We start from the raw sequence: 14,012 nt of genomic DNA, 5'->3' as shown, positions 1-14,012 counted from the left end.
TTCAACATACATAATCAGCGTCATCAGTAGCAGCATAAACGCATTTAGAATGAGAAACTTTGGCAACCTGGTAAGATAACAGGATTGAAGCTAAATAGAGTTGTATGTCTGCTGAACGTTGGTTAAATGTGCAGAGCGCACGACCTTGGGTAGTCACGTGACTTGTCTGTCTGGAAGTAGTTTCCCTCCAGAGTTGCACATCACTCCTGCAGTTTGTGCCAGAGGTGGGACAAAGTCATTGTTATGCAAGTCCAAGTCGAGTCGCAAGTCATCAAATTCATGACTCGAGTCTGACTCGAGTCCAAGTCACATGACTCGAGTCCACATCTCATAGGTGGGACAAAGTCATTGTTATGCAAGTCCAAGTCGAGTCGCAAGTCATCAAATTCATGACTCGAGTCTGACTCGAGTCCAAGTCACATGACTCGAGTCCACATCTCAGAGGTGGGACAAAGTCATTGTTATGCAAGTCCAAGTCGAGTCGCAAGTCATCAAATTCATGACTCGAGTCTGACTCGAGTCCAAGTCACATGACTCGAGTCCACATCTCATAGGTGGGACAAAGTCATTGTTATGCAAGTCCAAGTCGAGTCGCAAGTCATCAAATTCATGACTCGAGTCTGACTCGAGTCCAAGTCACATGACTCGAGTCCACATCTCAGAGGTGGGACAAAGTCATTGTTATGCAAGTCCAAGTCGAGTCGCAAGTCATCAAATTCATGACTCGAGTCTGACTCGAGTCCAAGTCACATGACTCGAGTCCACATCTCAGAGGTGGGACAAAGTCATTGTTATGCAAGTCCAAGTCGAGTCGCAAGTCATCAAATTCATGACTCGAGTCTGACTCGAGTCCAAGTCACATGACTCGAGTCCACATCTCAGAGGTGGGACAAAGTCATTGTTATGCAAGTCCAAGTCGAGTCGCAAGTCATCAAATTCATGACTCGAGTCTGACTCGAGTCCAAGTCACATGACTCGAGTCCACATCTCAGAGGTGGGACAAAGTCATTGTTATGCAAGTCCAAGTCGAGTCGCAAGTCATCAAATTCATGACTCGAGTCTGACTCGAGTCCAAGTCACATGACTCGAGTCCACATCTCAGAGGTGGGACAAAGTCATTGTTATGCAAGTCCAAGTCGAGTCGCAAGTCATCAAATTCATGACTCGAGTCTGACTCGAGTCCAAGTCACATGACTCGAGTCCACATCTCAGAGGTGGGACAAAGTCATTGTTATGCAAGTCCAAGTCGAGTCGCAAGTCATCAAATTCATGACTCGAGTCTGACTCGAGTCCAAGTCACATGACTCGAGTCCACATCTCATAGGTGGGACAAAGTCATTGTTATGCAAGTCCAAGTCGAGTCGCAAGTCATCAAATTCATGACTCGAGTCTGACTCGAGTCCAAGTCACATGACTCGAGTCCACATCTCAGAGGTGGGACAAAGTCATTGTTATGCAAGTCCAAGTCGAGTCGCAAGTCATCAAATTCATGACTCGAGTCTGACTCGAGTCCAAGTCACATGACTCGAGTCCACATCTCATAGGTGGGACAAAGTCATTGTTATGCAAGTCCAAGTCGAGTCGCAAGTCATCAAATTCATGACTCGAGTCTGACTCGAGTCCAAGTCACATGACTCGAGTCCACACCTCTGGTGTGTGCTACGGTGAAGCTTTGGCGTGGCAACTGTGCGTGAGAACTATTTTGGTAAATGCATCTCAAGATGCTTTACGAATGGGCATCACAACTGTGATCGAATTCTGTAGACCGTAAACAACTTAACAAATTGTGCGTAATTACACACTGAAAGTGTACGTTACATTGGCCTTACCATAGCCATATTGACAGCAAAAATGCGAATTCCATATTGTGAAGATCTTGGTATTAAAAAAAATATATATATATATACTTTTTAATGAAACCTACATTAAATTTCGATTTAAAGCTTTCGTAACTACAGGAATTCATATTCTTGGTTCTTTCGGTAAAGTCACGTAGAAGGGAAATAATAAAATAATATAAACATAAAACAATAAAAAAAACAATATTATTTATATTATTTTATTATTTCCCTTCTACGTGACTTTACCGAAAGAACCAATAATATGAAACCTACATTATTTACATAAACAAATAGCTGAATTTGTGTTAAAAATGTGTGTGCGTATAACTTTTTTTGCACCGTACGCCACCAACTGTGCAGTGCAAAAATCAATTGTATATTACTTAACGTGTGACATTCTTTCTCCCGTGTAATAAAAGCTGCAATAAAACCACGCTGCGTCACTGGACTCAGACCTCGTTACAACAGAGGTTACTATTATTCTTCTTATCATTACTGCACACACTGGACCGTTTTACTAATTAATTGTGTTTTTTTTTTCACCGTTGACAAGACGTGGCCCTCGGAGGCAGCGGGTTGCAATGTGGCTTGTGTAAATGTTGGAAATCCGCAGCTCGACAAATGGCTATAACGAGGGAGGTCACAACGCTGCAAGCCCCGGTCTCTTAAGCAAGCCGGTGTAACACCTGCTACGAGGCCTTATGGAAAATGTCATCCGTTCAACTGCCCCCCCCCAAAAAATATATATTTGGGGTAAAAGTAAAAACAAAAAAAACTCAAAACAAAACCATAGAGTCGGGAGGAATTCCCTCGCTCGGCCGCCAACTGCGGTAATCAGCCGGGCGGTTGTTATTATTTTCTTCTTTTACCCTAAATCTATTTTGGCAGTTTAACTCGCAGATGACATCGGTCATAAGTCCTTGTGTACACTGCATCTGCCAGCACGTTTGCAAGTGCGCCAGCTGTGCTTTAAGCACCTGTAACGTCTCCCGAGTGAACCGAATTGCACCAACAGGTCAGCCCCCCCCCCCCCCCATAAGCTCATCAATCAGGAGGTGTCAGACCTCTGGCAAATGTTCCCCCTTGGGCCAAAGGACCTTTTCCAACGATCCGTTCTGAATCTCCACATATAGATTAATGTGTGTTTTGGTCTATCGGCAAATTGGCTCTCAGCAGCATTTGTTGAAAGCCAATATTATCCATCAGCATGTGTGTATGTATGTATGTAGAACTTCTTTCGCACCGTATGTCGCCAACCATGGACTAAATATATTCGTAAATATGCTTTTACCCATAATGCTCCACAACAATTCATAATCCGTCCCTTGAAGGGATAGCAGAGGTGGCTCTGTGATATCCACTTCCGTGGCCCGTTCTCCAACACCAAGGGGCATGCTGACCTATGGGAGTTCTGAGTGCATTCATTATCTCATAACATGACGCCGAGAGCACGATTGGAATTAAAGGTAGGGGAAAGATACCACAAATGTTTATACCTTTTGTGGAAATAAGTCACCGACAGAGCCACTTTTAGCAAAGCGTCCTGCTTTGATCGACCGGCCGCATTCGGCCGACAACAAGTGTAAAACTCGCAACGGACGGCGAGAAGTCACGCCGACGAACGTGGCCACGGGGCAGGGGGTGGCGGTGGGGGTTGGCGGTGGGAGGAGAAGCGGCCAATAGAGCCGTCAAGGCAAGCGGCGGCCGTGCCGGGCGGGTGGCCGCATGTGACACTAATTAACGCCGAGCGCTAATCCCATAACGAGCGCACTTAAGTGCGTGACCGACGAGTGAAGGGCGGATTGCGTTTCACTTCGAGTGGCTGGTGGACAAGCGGGCGGGCGAGCGGTCGAGCGGGTCTGTGTCGGCAGTTGGCTGCTCACGGTAAATGTTTTTTGTTTGTTTTAACCAAAAGGGCAAGTGAGCGTTTGCACGTGCGGAGCTACGGTGCGGTGGTTTTCAGGCGCTACATAGCGATCCCAATGCTATTGGTTCGATTCCTGACAATCCACAACATCAGCAGCAGCAACGCTCTGGCAGTGTATCTGGGCCTCTCCGTAACAAGCACCTGCTGCAGTTTATGACCATCACCGCCGGAGAGATAAAAGCGGTGACGCGGCGGATAGCGCACTGCACTACCAAGTCAGCAACCTGCATTAAATTCCAGGTCATGGTCTACATCAATGGTGAGTGATATGTGAACTTATCCTGGACCTCCCTGAGGTCAACTCAGCCTCAAATTAGTACACTGTCAGGCATGCTTTTGGCTGGGCCATGCTATCGGGCCTCAAGTAGCTCGCGGACGACACTTTCCCCCGCCTTGGTGAAACAGCTAAGGTGGGGAATCTCCATGATACCCTATTGCAATGTGGCTTTAGGCCACGAGAAATTTCCAGCTGAGCATGATTGCAGCGAGCGCCCATGGAGGTCGTGAAACAAACGAAGCCGGCGGGCGAGGCGTAGGGAGGGAGCCGCCGACGAGGCCGCGTCGTCATCGCGCTCCGCCGGGCGTTTCTGTCTTCTGCAGATTTCAGTCGGTTTTTATTTCTTTCTCTCCCGATTTCAAAGCCGCGGCTCATTTCTGCGGGAATGCAGGAAGAGAGCTACCGGCTTCGGACGGCCCTCTTCCTCGGCTTTTTGATTTATTTGCTGCCATGCAAGATAATAAACCCATCCTCGGGGCCTGTGCAAGCGAGTGAGCGAGCGAAAATAGAAACCCCCCCCCAACTCCCGGGTTGGTTTCCAGAGCGATCGGGTTTCGTTCTCTGCTCCGCGCCGCCGCGCGCCACGTCGGGTCCGCCGACACAGCGGCCACGGCGGGGGAACACGCGGCCGGCGGTGATCGCTTCCATCTGTGCGGCAGCGGACGGACGGACGGTGCGACGAGCAGCAGTTGTGGCCAGCGGGCGATGGACATGGGGGGTGAGGGGGGGGGGCTGAGTGGGGGTGGGACAGGACGGGCTACGGGAAGGCACGGGGGGGAGGGGGTTTACGTGGTCTCGATGAGATCGTGCGACAGTCCCCACCGTTCTCGGTGGGACTGAGTCACGGTCATCGGCGTCTGTCAGGTCCAGGCGACGGGAGCCCCTCTGATGTTTTCGCGACTCTCCCGCGGTCCGACTTTTCGCGGTCGCCGACCGGCAGGTGAACTTTTTGTTGTCGCGCGCGGTGGCCCAATTTGCAATTTGAGATGAGAAGGGGTTGGCGGATCGCGACGCCAACGATCCAGGCCGTGAGTACACGAGCTGCTGCAGCCGATGCCGTTAGCAAACGTAACCTTAAAAGGGAAACTATGGAGGGCACGGGCCCACGTTTCGCATGACGAGCCTCCTTCAGAGCAGAACAAAGAAGCCGTGGCTGCACACTTGCGTGACGACAAAGCGTCGCCAACTCGTGCGGGGCGGCCGAAAATGAGCTTCGGCAGTCAAATTCCGAACGCGTCCAAAAAAAAAGCAAACGACGGCAATTTGGCAAAACGTTCCACCAATTATCAGCGCGCGCTGCCCATACCTTATCTTCGTCATCGGCCGCCAGGAAGATTGATCTCCTGCTCAGAGAAGGCTGCCCGACAACATCGCAATCTCCAGATCGTACCTAAATCATACTTAAACCCCCTTTAATTGCGACCGAAAACCCTACCCTCGATTTGGAGGTTAAAAACCTCCGAGCCGATAACGCCGATCGTTTCGAAGTGAAAGGCCTCGCCAATCGCCCCTCCGCGCTCCCACCACGAGTGCGGGACGTCTCCCGTGGGAGGAGGAGGTTGTGGGGAGGGGTGTTGGTGGAGGGAGGGGAGTATGAGGGGGGAGCGAGCATGAGGAGGAACACCGGTGTTTGCAGATGTTGTCGGAGCTAATTGAAGGTCATGGGAAGCACGTGCGGATTTTGGGCCATCGCGGACGCACGTCGCTCGCTCGCTCGCTCGCTCGGGGTGTGCGCCGGCTCCCATCATTGGCTAGCCGCCCGCCATCAATCCTTCATGCTACACAAGATAGTAGAGTTTTCTTGGAAAGCTCCGAAAGGCTGGTAAGCAGGCGAGCAGAGCCTCCGATGCGTTTAAAGTAGCTGCAAGTGTGAAGTGAATGAATAACAAGAAAACCGCGCGCGGCCACGGGACGCAAAGTAGCGGCCACACTGCCGCCCGTCTTCTGCACCGTAAGAGGAGCCCAGAGACCCACAGAGACTAACTAATAAAAGCCACTGCCAGCACCACTTTTGCCCAATATAAATATAACCGGGAGGGAAATGTTGTCAATTGATATAAAAGTCAGCAGCGAGCAGGCGAGCGGGCGGGTGAGTGAGTGAGAGTGTGGGCCAGCGGGCAGGTGAGTGAGTGCGTGGGCGAGTGAGTGAGAGCGTGGGCTTGTACGGGTAGGTGAGAGGCAGGTCAGTGATCAGGCGAGTGAGTGAGAGCATGGGCGAGCGGGCAGGCGAGTGCGAGCGTGGGCGAGTGAGTGAGAGTGTGGGCGAGTGAGTGAGAGTGTGGGCCAGTGGGCAGGCGAGTGCGAGCGTGGGCGAGTGAGTGAGAGTGTGGGCGAGTGAGTGAGAGTGTGGGCCAGTGGGCAGGCGAGTGCGAGCGTGGGTGAGTGAGTGCGAGCATGGGTGAGTGAGAGCGTGGGCGAGTGGGCAGGCGAGTGCGAGCGTGGGTGAGTGAGTGAGAGTGTGGGCGAGTGGGCAGGCGAGTGAGTGAGAGCGTGGGCGAGTGAGTGAGGGCGTGGGCGAGTGGGCAGGCGAGCGTGGGCGCACCTCGGCAATGAGCGCTCCCACGTGGAGGGCGGTGAGCGGCGTCTGCTCGGCTGGCTTCACGACCACGGTGTTCCCGCAGCTCAGGGCCGGTGCAATCTTCCAAATGAACATGAGCAGCGGGAAGTTCCACTGCATCACGAACGCACGCACACACACACGCCACGCGTACACACCACGCGTACACACGCACACACCACATGCGCGCACACACACACACACCACGCGTACACACGCACACACGCGCACACACACACATAAATTGCTCTGAAAATAAGTAGGGTCATTGCACAAAGTTACGTCACTTCTAAAATATCACATCTGCACTTTTCCCAGCCAAAGTGCCATCATGCGGCATTGAGTGACATCACTTTTGTTGGCGCGATAATGCGTCAAATAATTACATCATCGATACCATGCGAAAATCTAAATATTTTTTTTCAGAAATTGTCCTTAAAAATCCGAATTCAGATTTTTTGTTATCAATACGAAACTCTTCCCGAGTAAGTGGGTAGCTATAGGCCCGAATGTAGGTGAGATGGGTGACAGCGTAGGTCGGTAGGTAGCCATACAAGCAGGGGCATGGGTTAGTTGAGAAAACAGGTAAGAAGCTGTGTGTCCTCCCGTGCAGGTGAGCGCCCACTGAGACTATTGCCTTCCTCGTAGGGAAGACGCGGTGAAATTTACACGGCTGCCCAGGGTCAAGACCGGCGCACAGCAGGGAGGGGCACATCGTTCTATTTTTCCGCATATTTCTGACTCTCGTGCTGCGGGGGGAGTGGGGGTGGGTGGGGGCACATGGACGGGTGGAGGAGGAGGAGGAGGGGGCCGACATACGGACAGGAGCGCCCGATCCGAGGCTGTGATCTCTGTGATTACAGCGCCAGGGCGGGGGGGGGGGTGTGTCAGATGCCTGGCGTTGCCCGTGTGTTTATTAATGGGAGGGTTATGCTGTGATGGGCCAGAGGTCAGCATAGGGGAGTTGGTGGTGGTGGGGGGGGGTCTCCTTACCGGGATGATCTGTCCACACACCCCGATGGGCTCGTGCCGTGTGAATGTGAAGTATTCGCCATCTGGACACACACAAAAAAAAGCGGTTATAGAAACGAGCGAAGGAAAATCGTGCGCGCGGCGCGGATTACGCAAACGCTTCGCAGCAAGCGCTTGTCTTCAAAAGTCGAGTAATAATGATTGATGGTGGCGCCAGCCGATGGGTAGAGATCAGGGCTAAATTGCATCCTCATATTTGCAAATGCTCCTTTTCGATCTGGTCTTGTGTTTTGTGTAATGTGTGGGCAGTGCTTTGGGCAACGCGGCCAGTGTCCACCAAGCCCAACGTCCCGACGTGTGCAGAACGACGCTGTATGGACGGGAAATGCGTTCGATTCATGCGCTCTGAAGAAGGGCCATTGCCTGAAACGTCGTCTGCTATATATATATATATATTTCCACTTAAAGCGCCACAGTGGGATTGACCAACGTGTTCAGCTGTATTTTCACGATTACAAACCCGCGGGAATTATTTTAGCTTTTGTAAACGTAAAAACAAGCAAATTCCCATCCTTTTGGCTGGGCAATCTTCGCCGACTTTGGCAGATTTCACAGCTCTCGTCCCCTGCCTCACAGCTGCAACCGAGGCAGCATCGGACCGCTGCTCCGCGAGACGTTAAAGACCTCGCCTGGGATACAGGAGGTCGCGAGTTCAATCCCGACCCTGACGTCCGCTGTGCATTTGGAGTTTGCGGGTTCTATCGCTCTCTCGCTCTCTCTCTCTCTCTCCCCGTGGTCGCGTGGTCCTCTGTGTTGTCCCTCCAGATTCACAATCGACGTCACGCGTTGGGTAATTCTGGCTACTGTTATAATTGTCCACGTGGCAACGAGCCCCTTCGTTGAGCCATCATTTGTGATGGCCAGGTCGCTTCTGAAAAAGAGCCACACTACGCAAGTGGGCCTTACACCTGGTGAAATAAAAATGTAGTCTACAGTTTATTTTCATCTCCGCTCTACTACTCGAAACTCTCGGCCAGTCTTCGCTCGATTTCCAGTCTGCCCCTCCCTCCCTCTCCTCCCTCAACTCCCTCCCCCCGGCTGCTATTTTCACCATCCGCAACCCCCTATGGCCGTCTGCAATATTTTTCACATTTTGTCTACGAATGGGCTGACTTTTTTGTATGCTGCAGTAATTTGTTCGACCCACGTTCTAATACGGAAATGTATTTTAATTTCACGTTCATTTTAGTTTTTGCTTGCGCTGACACAAGCGATTTCTTCTGCACCGCGGATACTTTTTTTTGCTCCCATTTCTACAACGGTTGTTTTTGCTGTCGTGTGTATTTGTTCGGTTGTTGTTGTTGTACTTAGTTGTTATGCTATTGCCATTTTGGTCACTCGCAAATGAGACTCAACCTGGCCTCTTTAGTTATCGGCTGGTAAAGCAAAATAAACCGAAGCTCAAACTTTTCCCTCCTCCACCTCCCTTGTTCAAGTTAACGTTCAAGACCTTCCTCTTCTCTGCTGCCAGCCATCGACCGTCTCACCCTCTCGTCCTCTCCCTGCGTCGCGTCTTAATAAACAACTTCTACCGTAACGCCTTCGCGGTTTCCCTCCCCCCTCGCCCCCCCCCCGTCTCACAGCTTTCGTGAAATCTGCAGAGCCAGAGTTTTCTAAGTTTGCGTCATTTGTGCCTTGAGTTTGCCGGACGTCGGCACCCACTGAACTCGGCTCGGTGGGACGGGGCCCTTCGGGAAAACGCGGTAATCGCGGCGAGTGTCAGGTTTTTTTTTTGACCGGCGCTGGTGATGTGCAGATGGCCGAGGGTAATTGAGAGCTCACAAAGGGAAGCGGAGATACGGCACACAGCTACTTTGTTGGCAAAGACAGCATTGGGAGTTTCGGCCTATTCGAATTGGGTGCGCACGCGTGTTTAAACACCATTCTGGCGAATTGCCCGATGATGCTGGATGCAATTACCAGCGAAACGTCGTACTCAAATTGTAAATGTTGTGGTTTCACACTTCAACACACCGGTGGGCTAAAGCAGTGAACTATTTGTCTTTTGTCAACGTGACACTTTTTTACTGATTGGCCGTGTCGGGTGGTGGAGGGTTACGACACATTTATAAATAACGCGATCTAAACCCAAAAACGTTGATTATGAGTGTTTAAACATATGCACGCGTATGCGTACACACTCGAAGACAGCTATTCAGGCTGCTGGGGCAAGTGCTGATAGCGAGCATGTATGAAGGCCGGCATGGGCACGCTAGGGGGTGGATGGCCAGCATCATGCCTGGCCGCCTTTGTCTCCCTAGTGCCGATGTTTACACACCAGGCCCACATTTGAAGCTGAATAGAGCTTGGTGAGACCCAGGACCGGCGCAGGTAATCGTCACTGTTGTTGGTAGCTTACGGGAATCGAACTCGGGTAGCTGATTTTTCTCAGCACCAGTGCTCCTAACCACTGGCACCACCATGTACAACACACACACATACATGCACACACACGCACACCACTCCAGCAAACACGTGAACATGAACATGCTATTTATTGGGTCTTTCAGTAAAGTCACGTAGATAGCGTCAAAGAAAAAACAAATAACTACGACGTTTCGATTGCAACACAAGCGGTCGTCATCAGGAAAAGGGGGTTAGCTTCTAAAGGCAAACTGTTTATAAAGGTTTAAAATGGGCGTAGCCCAAATGTCAGCAGTATGGGCGGGGCAGCTAATGGTAATGTAAGTGGTGGGCAGCAAATGCGACGGTGGTGGGGTTTCCACCAATTGAAGGGCTGACAGGTAAAAATTAGCATGTCAGTGTAAGATCGGTGAGCAGTCTCCATAACGTCCTTCTAATGATTGCTCAGTTTGTACCCATCTTCTCGGTTTAAATTGTGTCTGTGTCTGTATATATGGATGGCTTCATGAACGAATCTCTGTTGATAGCCGGTAAGGTGTGCAAAGTACCTTCGTCTTAGAGAAATCAATTTCATGTGAGCCCACCGCATTAAAACAATGATCAGCCACGGCCGAGGTATTGGTCCTACCGTGTTTGAGATCTGCCTTATGTTCACGAACATGGTCCGAGACATGTCGCTTAGTTTCCCCAATGTACCTACTGCCGCAGACACAGCTTAGTTTGTAGACGCCGGGGTATTTGCATGTCAGGGATCACATCCTTCACAAATGGGATCAGATCATGAATTTTATGTACTGTGTTAAATCGGACCTGGATCTTGTGTTTGCTCATGATTTGGGACATTTTTTTGGTGACCCCTGCTATATATGGCAAGGTGATGGTTTGATTGGGTCCTTATATAGTTATTTCCCAACGGTTGGGGTGATAGCTTTACGGATTGTGTAGTCTGAATATCCATTCATCTTGAGAGCTTGGTGTACGTGTTCCAGGCTAGGTGATGATGGTCGGAAATACATCGAGCTCTATGGTGTAGAGTTTTGATGAGGGAATTCTTCTGAGATGGATGGTGGTGGGAGTCAGGTTTTAGATAGGCATCTGTGACTTTCCTGTAGAACCTATCTACGTGACTTTACCGAAAGACCCAAAGAATATGAATTCCTGCAGTCACGAATGCTTTAAGTCAAGATGAACGTGCTAGCCATTATCAATTCACCGAAACGGACAGGGTCATTAGTGGGAAATGCGCTTTGCTTTTTTTGTTATTGGTGAGCCTTGTGCTCAATTAAAACGCACGCACAACAAGCGAACAAAACGGGAAAGGGGAATCTGTGCCAGGCGTGCCCGCAGAGATAACCTGAACTGGCAAAACGGTTCGGCACGGCTTTTGCTTTGTTGCGAAAACTCCGCGGTGATGGACCGATCCCACCGCCGCTGTCGGCGTCGTACCATCGCTCCACCGCTATCGGCGACGGACCGATCCCTCCGTCACTGCGTGTTATGGGAGAAAATGATCTGAAATTGCCCCTCAGCGGCGTCCGTGTGAAAAGTTGCAGCCCTTGCTCATGCCACTGCTGACGGAAGGGCCTCCCACCAGACTGAGATCCGAGAGAGAGAAAGAGAGAGGGCATTTGGCCTACCCTTCGACGCTTGCCAGGCGTCCTGGAAAATTTTAATCCCAAACTTTACTTCAACCGCGCAGCCGTGACCTGCTGATCAACTGCGGTGAACCCATAATTGATTTTTGGGTCAGACCGCGACAAGTCTGACTCTCTAATGTTCGTCGCAAACGCCTCCGTGTTTAACTTTACACTGCAGGGTAGACAAAGGCAGTGAGGGTGGTCGGGGGGGGGGGGGGGGACGGCAGTGGGGAGAGGGGCAGGATTTTAAGAAACATGCACCAGTAATATTCTAACTGCCACAGTTTGGGCTTGAATAGATATGAACGCAGCGCTACCGTCAAACACTGCAGGGGACCCCACGAAAACAAAGAAACGTTGCATCTCGTACATGGGAGGCTTGAGTCCGAGCCGTAAACATTTTACTTCAGCTGCAAGAACCCGCGTGAGCTGTGAACAACTCTAGCAATGTCCTATGCAGCCGATGGGATTGTTCCCACGCACTGGACCGCGCTTTGCGCTTCGCGCTTCGTGCCATGTGGCCGCGCGGCAAAACGCCGCGTTTGCTCTTAAGGTCCCTGTGCATTAGTGGCAACGGGTGACAGTGTCTTGGCCTGCATGCGTGCTATTTCTTTTTTCGCTGAAGGACGTTCTCGTTGGCTCGAGACGAAGTTCGCACGCACGCACGTACGTGTATGTGTGTGTGTGCGCACATGTGCGTGCGGAGAGCTATAAGGGTGATCTTTGCCTTTGTGGAGAGCGGTAATGCAGTGGTTAACGCGCTGCACAACAGAGCCGGCGACCCGAGTTCGATTACCTCTCACGGCCGACACCAGTAACGATTATCTGAATCGGTCCTGGGCCTCCCCTAGGTCGACTCAGCCTGAACTGAGTACCTGGTGCGGAGTGTTAACATCGCCACTAGGGAGAAAAAGGTGGCCTGGCGTGGTACTGTCTACCCACCCCCTCGTGTGCCATGCCGGCCTTAATAGGTACTCGCTAACAATACTTACTCCTATAGTTCGAGTCTATTTGGGGGATCTTTGTGTTTGTCTGTATGTAAGGGGAGCAGTGGAGTAGTGGTTATTTCACCACACTACGAAGTCCGGTCGCCAGAGTTCGATTCCCGCTCACGACCAATAACAGTGACAAATATCTAAACCACTCACACTTCCGTTGCTAGATAGACTCAGCCTTCAATGAGTACCTGGTGTGGTGTGTAAACATCAGTACTCGGAAGACAAAGACGACAAGGGTGAGGTGCTGGCCACCGACCCCCTGGTGTGCCTTGCCGGCACTTGCCCCAACTGCCTGTTTAGGTTACACGGGGGATCTTTGTCTGCGATATACATGAAACACTATACTACTGCACAGTGGTGGAAACAACTATAGAAAATACTTCGTATGATTTAGATTGAGTTTTTTTTACAAATGTAGGTCCATTCTTGAATTGTTGGGAGCGCGACTCCCCTCCTGGGAGGTTTTAGGATCCGCCCCTGCCACTGTCACACCGTGGGAACCTCCCGTGCAAGCGTGCACGTGTGCGTACGCGAGCGTGCGAGTGAGCGTGCGTGAGCGTGTACGCGAGCGTGCGAGTGAGCGTGCACGTGTGCGTGAGCGTGCGTGCGTACGTATGTGAGCGTGCGTGTGTCCATGCGGGGAGCGATAGTGTAGCGGTTAGCGGGCTGCGCTATGAACCCGGCGACCCGAGTTGGATTCCCGCTCACGGCCAACACCAGTGGCGATTATCTGAACCGGTCCTGGGCCTCCCCTAGGTCGACTCAGCCTCAAATGAGTACCTGGTGCGGTGTGTAAACATCACCACTAGGGAGACAAAGGCGGTCAGGCGTGGTGCTGGCCACACATCCACTCGAGTACCGTTGCGGCCTTCATATGTGCTCGCTAACAGCACTTGCCCCTACAGTCTGTTAAGGCTATATGGGGGATCTTTATCTTTGTCCATGCGAGGAACTCACCCACGGGAATGGTGCGCCCCTGGATCTTGTCGCACCAGCCGGCGAAATAGCGCAGCGTCTTGACGGCCCCGGTCACGTCCACGAAGAACGCGGGCAGGAAGGGCTTTCCCGAGTCCATCGACTCCAGCGTCTGTCAACCAGGAGAAGCGGCAGGGACATACGGGGGTTGGGGGGGTGAAGGGGGGGGGGTGAAGTATGGGGAGACGAGAGGGTTAGGGAAAGATTGGAGCATTAGGAGAGATACGTGGGGCTTAAATCTGAGTTCACGGTTGAACAACAATTTGTCCGTTTCGCGAAATATACATTTGTGCAAGTTAAAGATTGTTTTGGGATTTGAGTCAGGTCTGCCCAGCAGACCGCATCCAATATACAGTACCTGTGTGGCCACTACTAGTCACGTGCCCACGCCACTCTACCAGAGA

The 14,012-nt window shown here is 51.4% G+C and overlaps 1 protein-coding gene across 2 annotated transcripts in view; it reads right to left on the bottom strand.

Annotated features, from left to right (window-relative positions):
* The window catches only part of LOC144717166 (retinal dehydrogenase 2-like), a 71,905-nt gene that overhangs the window by 12,026 nt on the left and 45,867 nt on the right, over positions 1–14,012 (bottom strand). For both annotated transcript variants that reach the window (XM_078592498.1, XM_078592499.1), the window contains exons 4-6: positions 13,591–13,720; positions 7,596–7,657; positions 6,588–6,716 (exon numbers count right to left, since the gene is read on the bottom strand). In XM_078592498.1, the coding sequence (XP_078448624.1) occupies positions 6,588–6,716; positions 7,596–7,657; positions 13,591–13,720 (321 nt within the window). The remainder of the gene's footprint in view (positions 1–6,587; positions 6,717–7,595; positions 7,658–13,590; positions 13,721–14,012) is intronic.

The sequence above is a fragment of the Lampetra planeri genome, chromosome 3, assembly GCF_965212315.1.
Source record: "Lampetra planeri chromosome 3, kcLamPlan1.2.h2, whole genome shotgun sequence".
NCBI lineage: Eukaryota > Metazoa > Chordata > Hyperoartia > Petromyzontiformes > Petromyzontidae > Lampetra > Lampetra planeri.
Note: the sequence above shows the minus strand (reverse complement) of the source record. Positions and strands in the feature narration are given on the sequence as shown.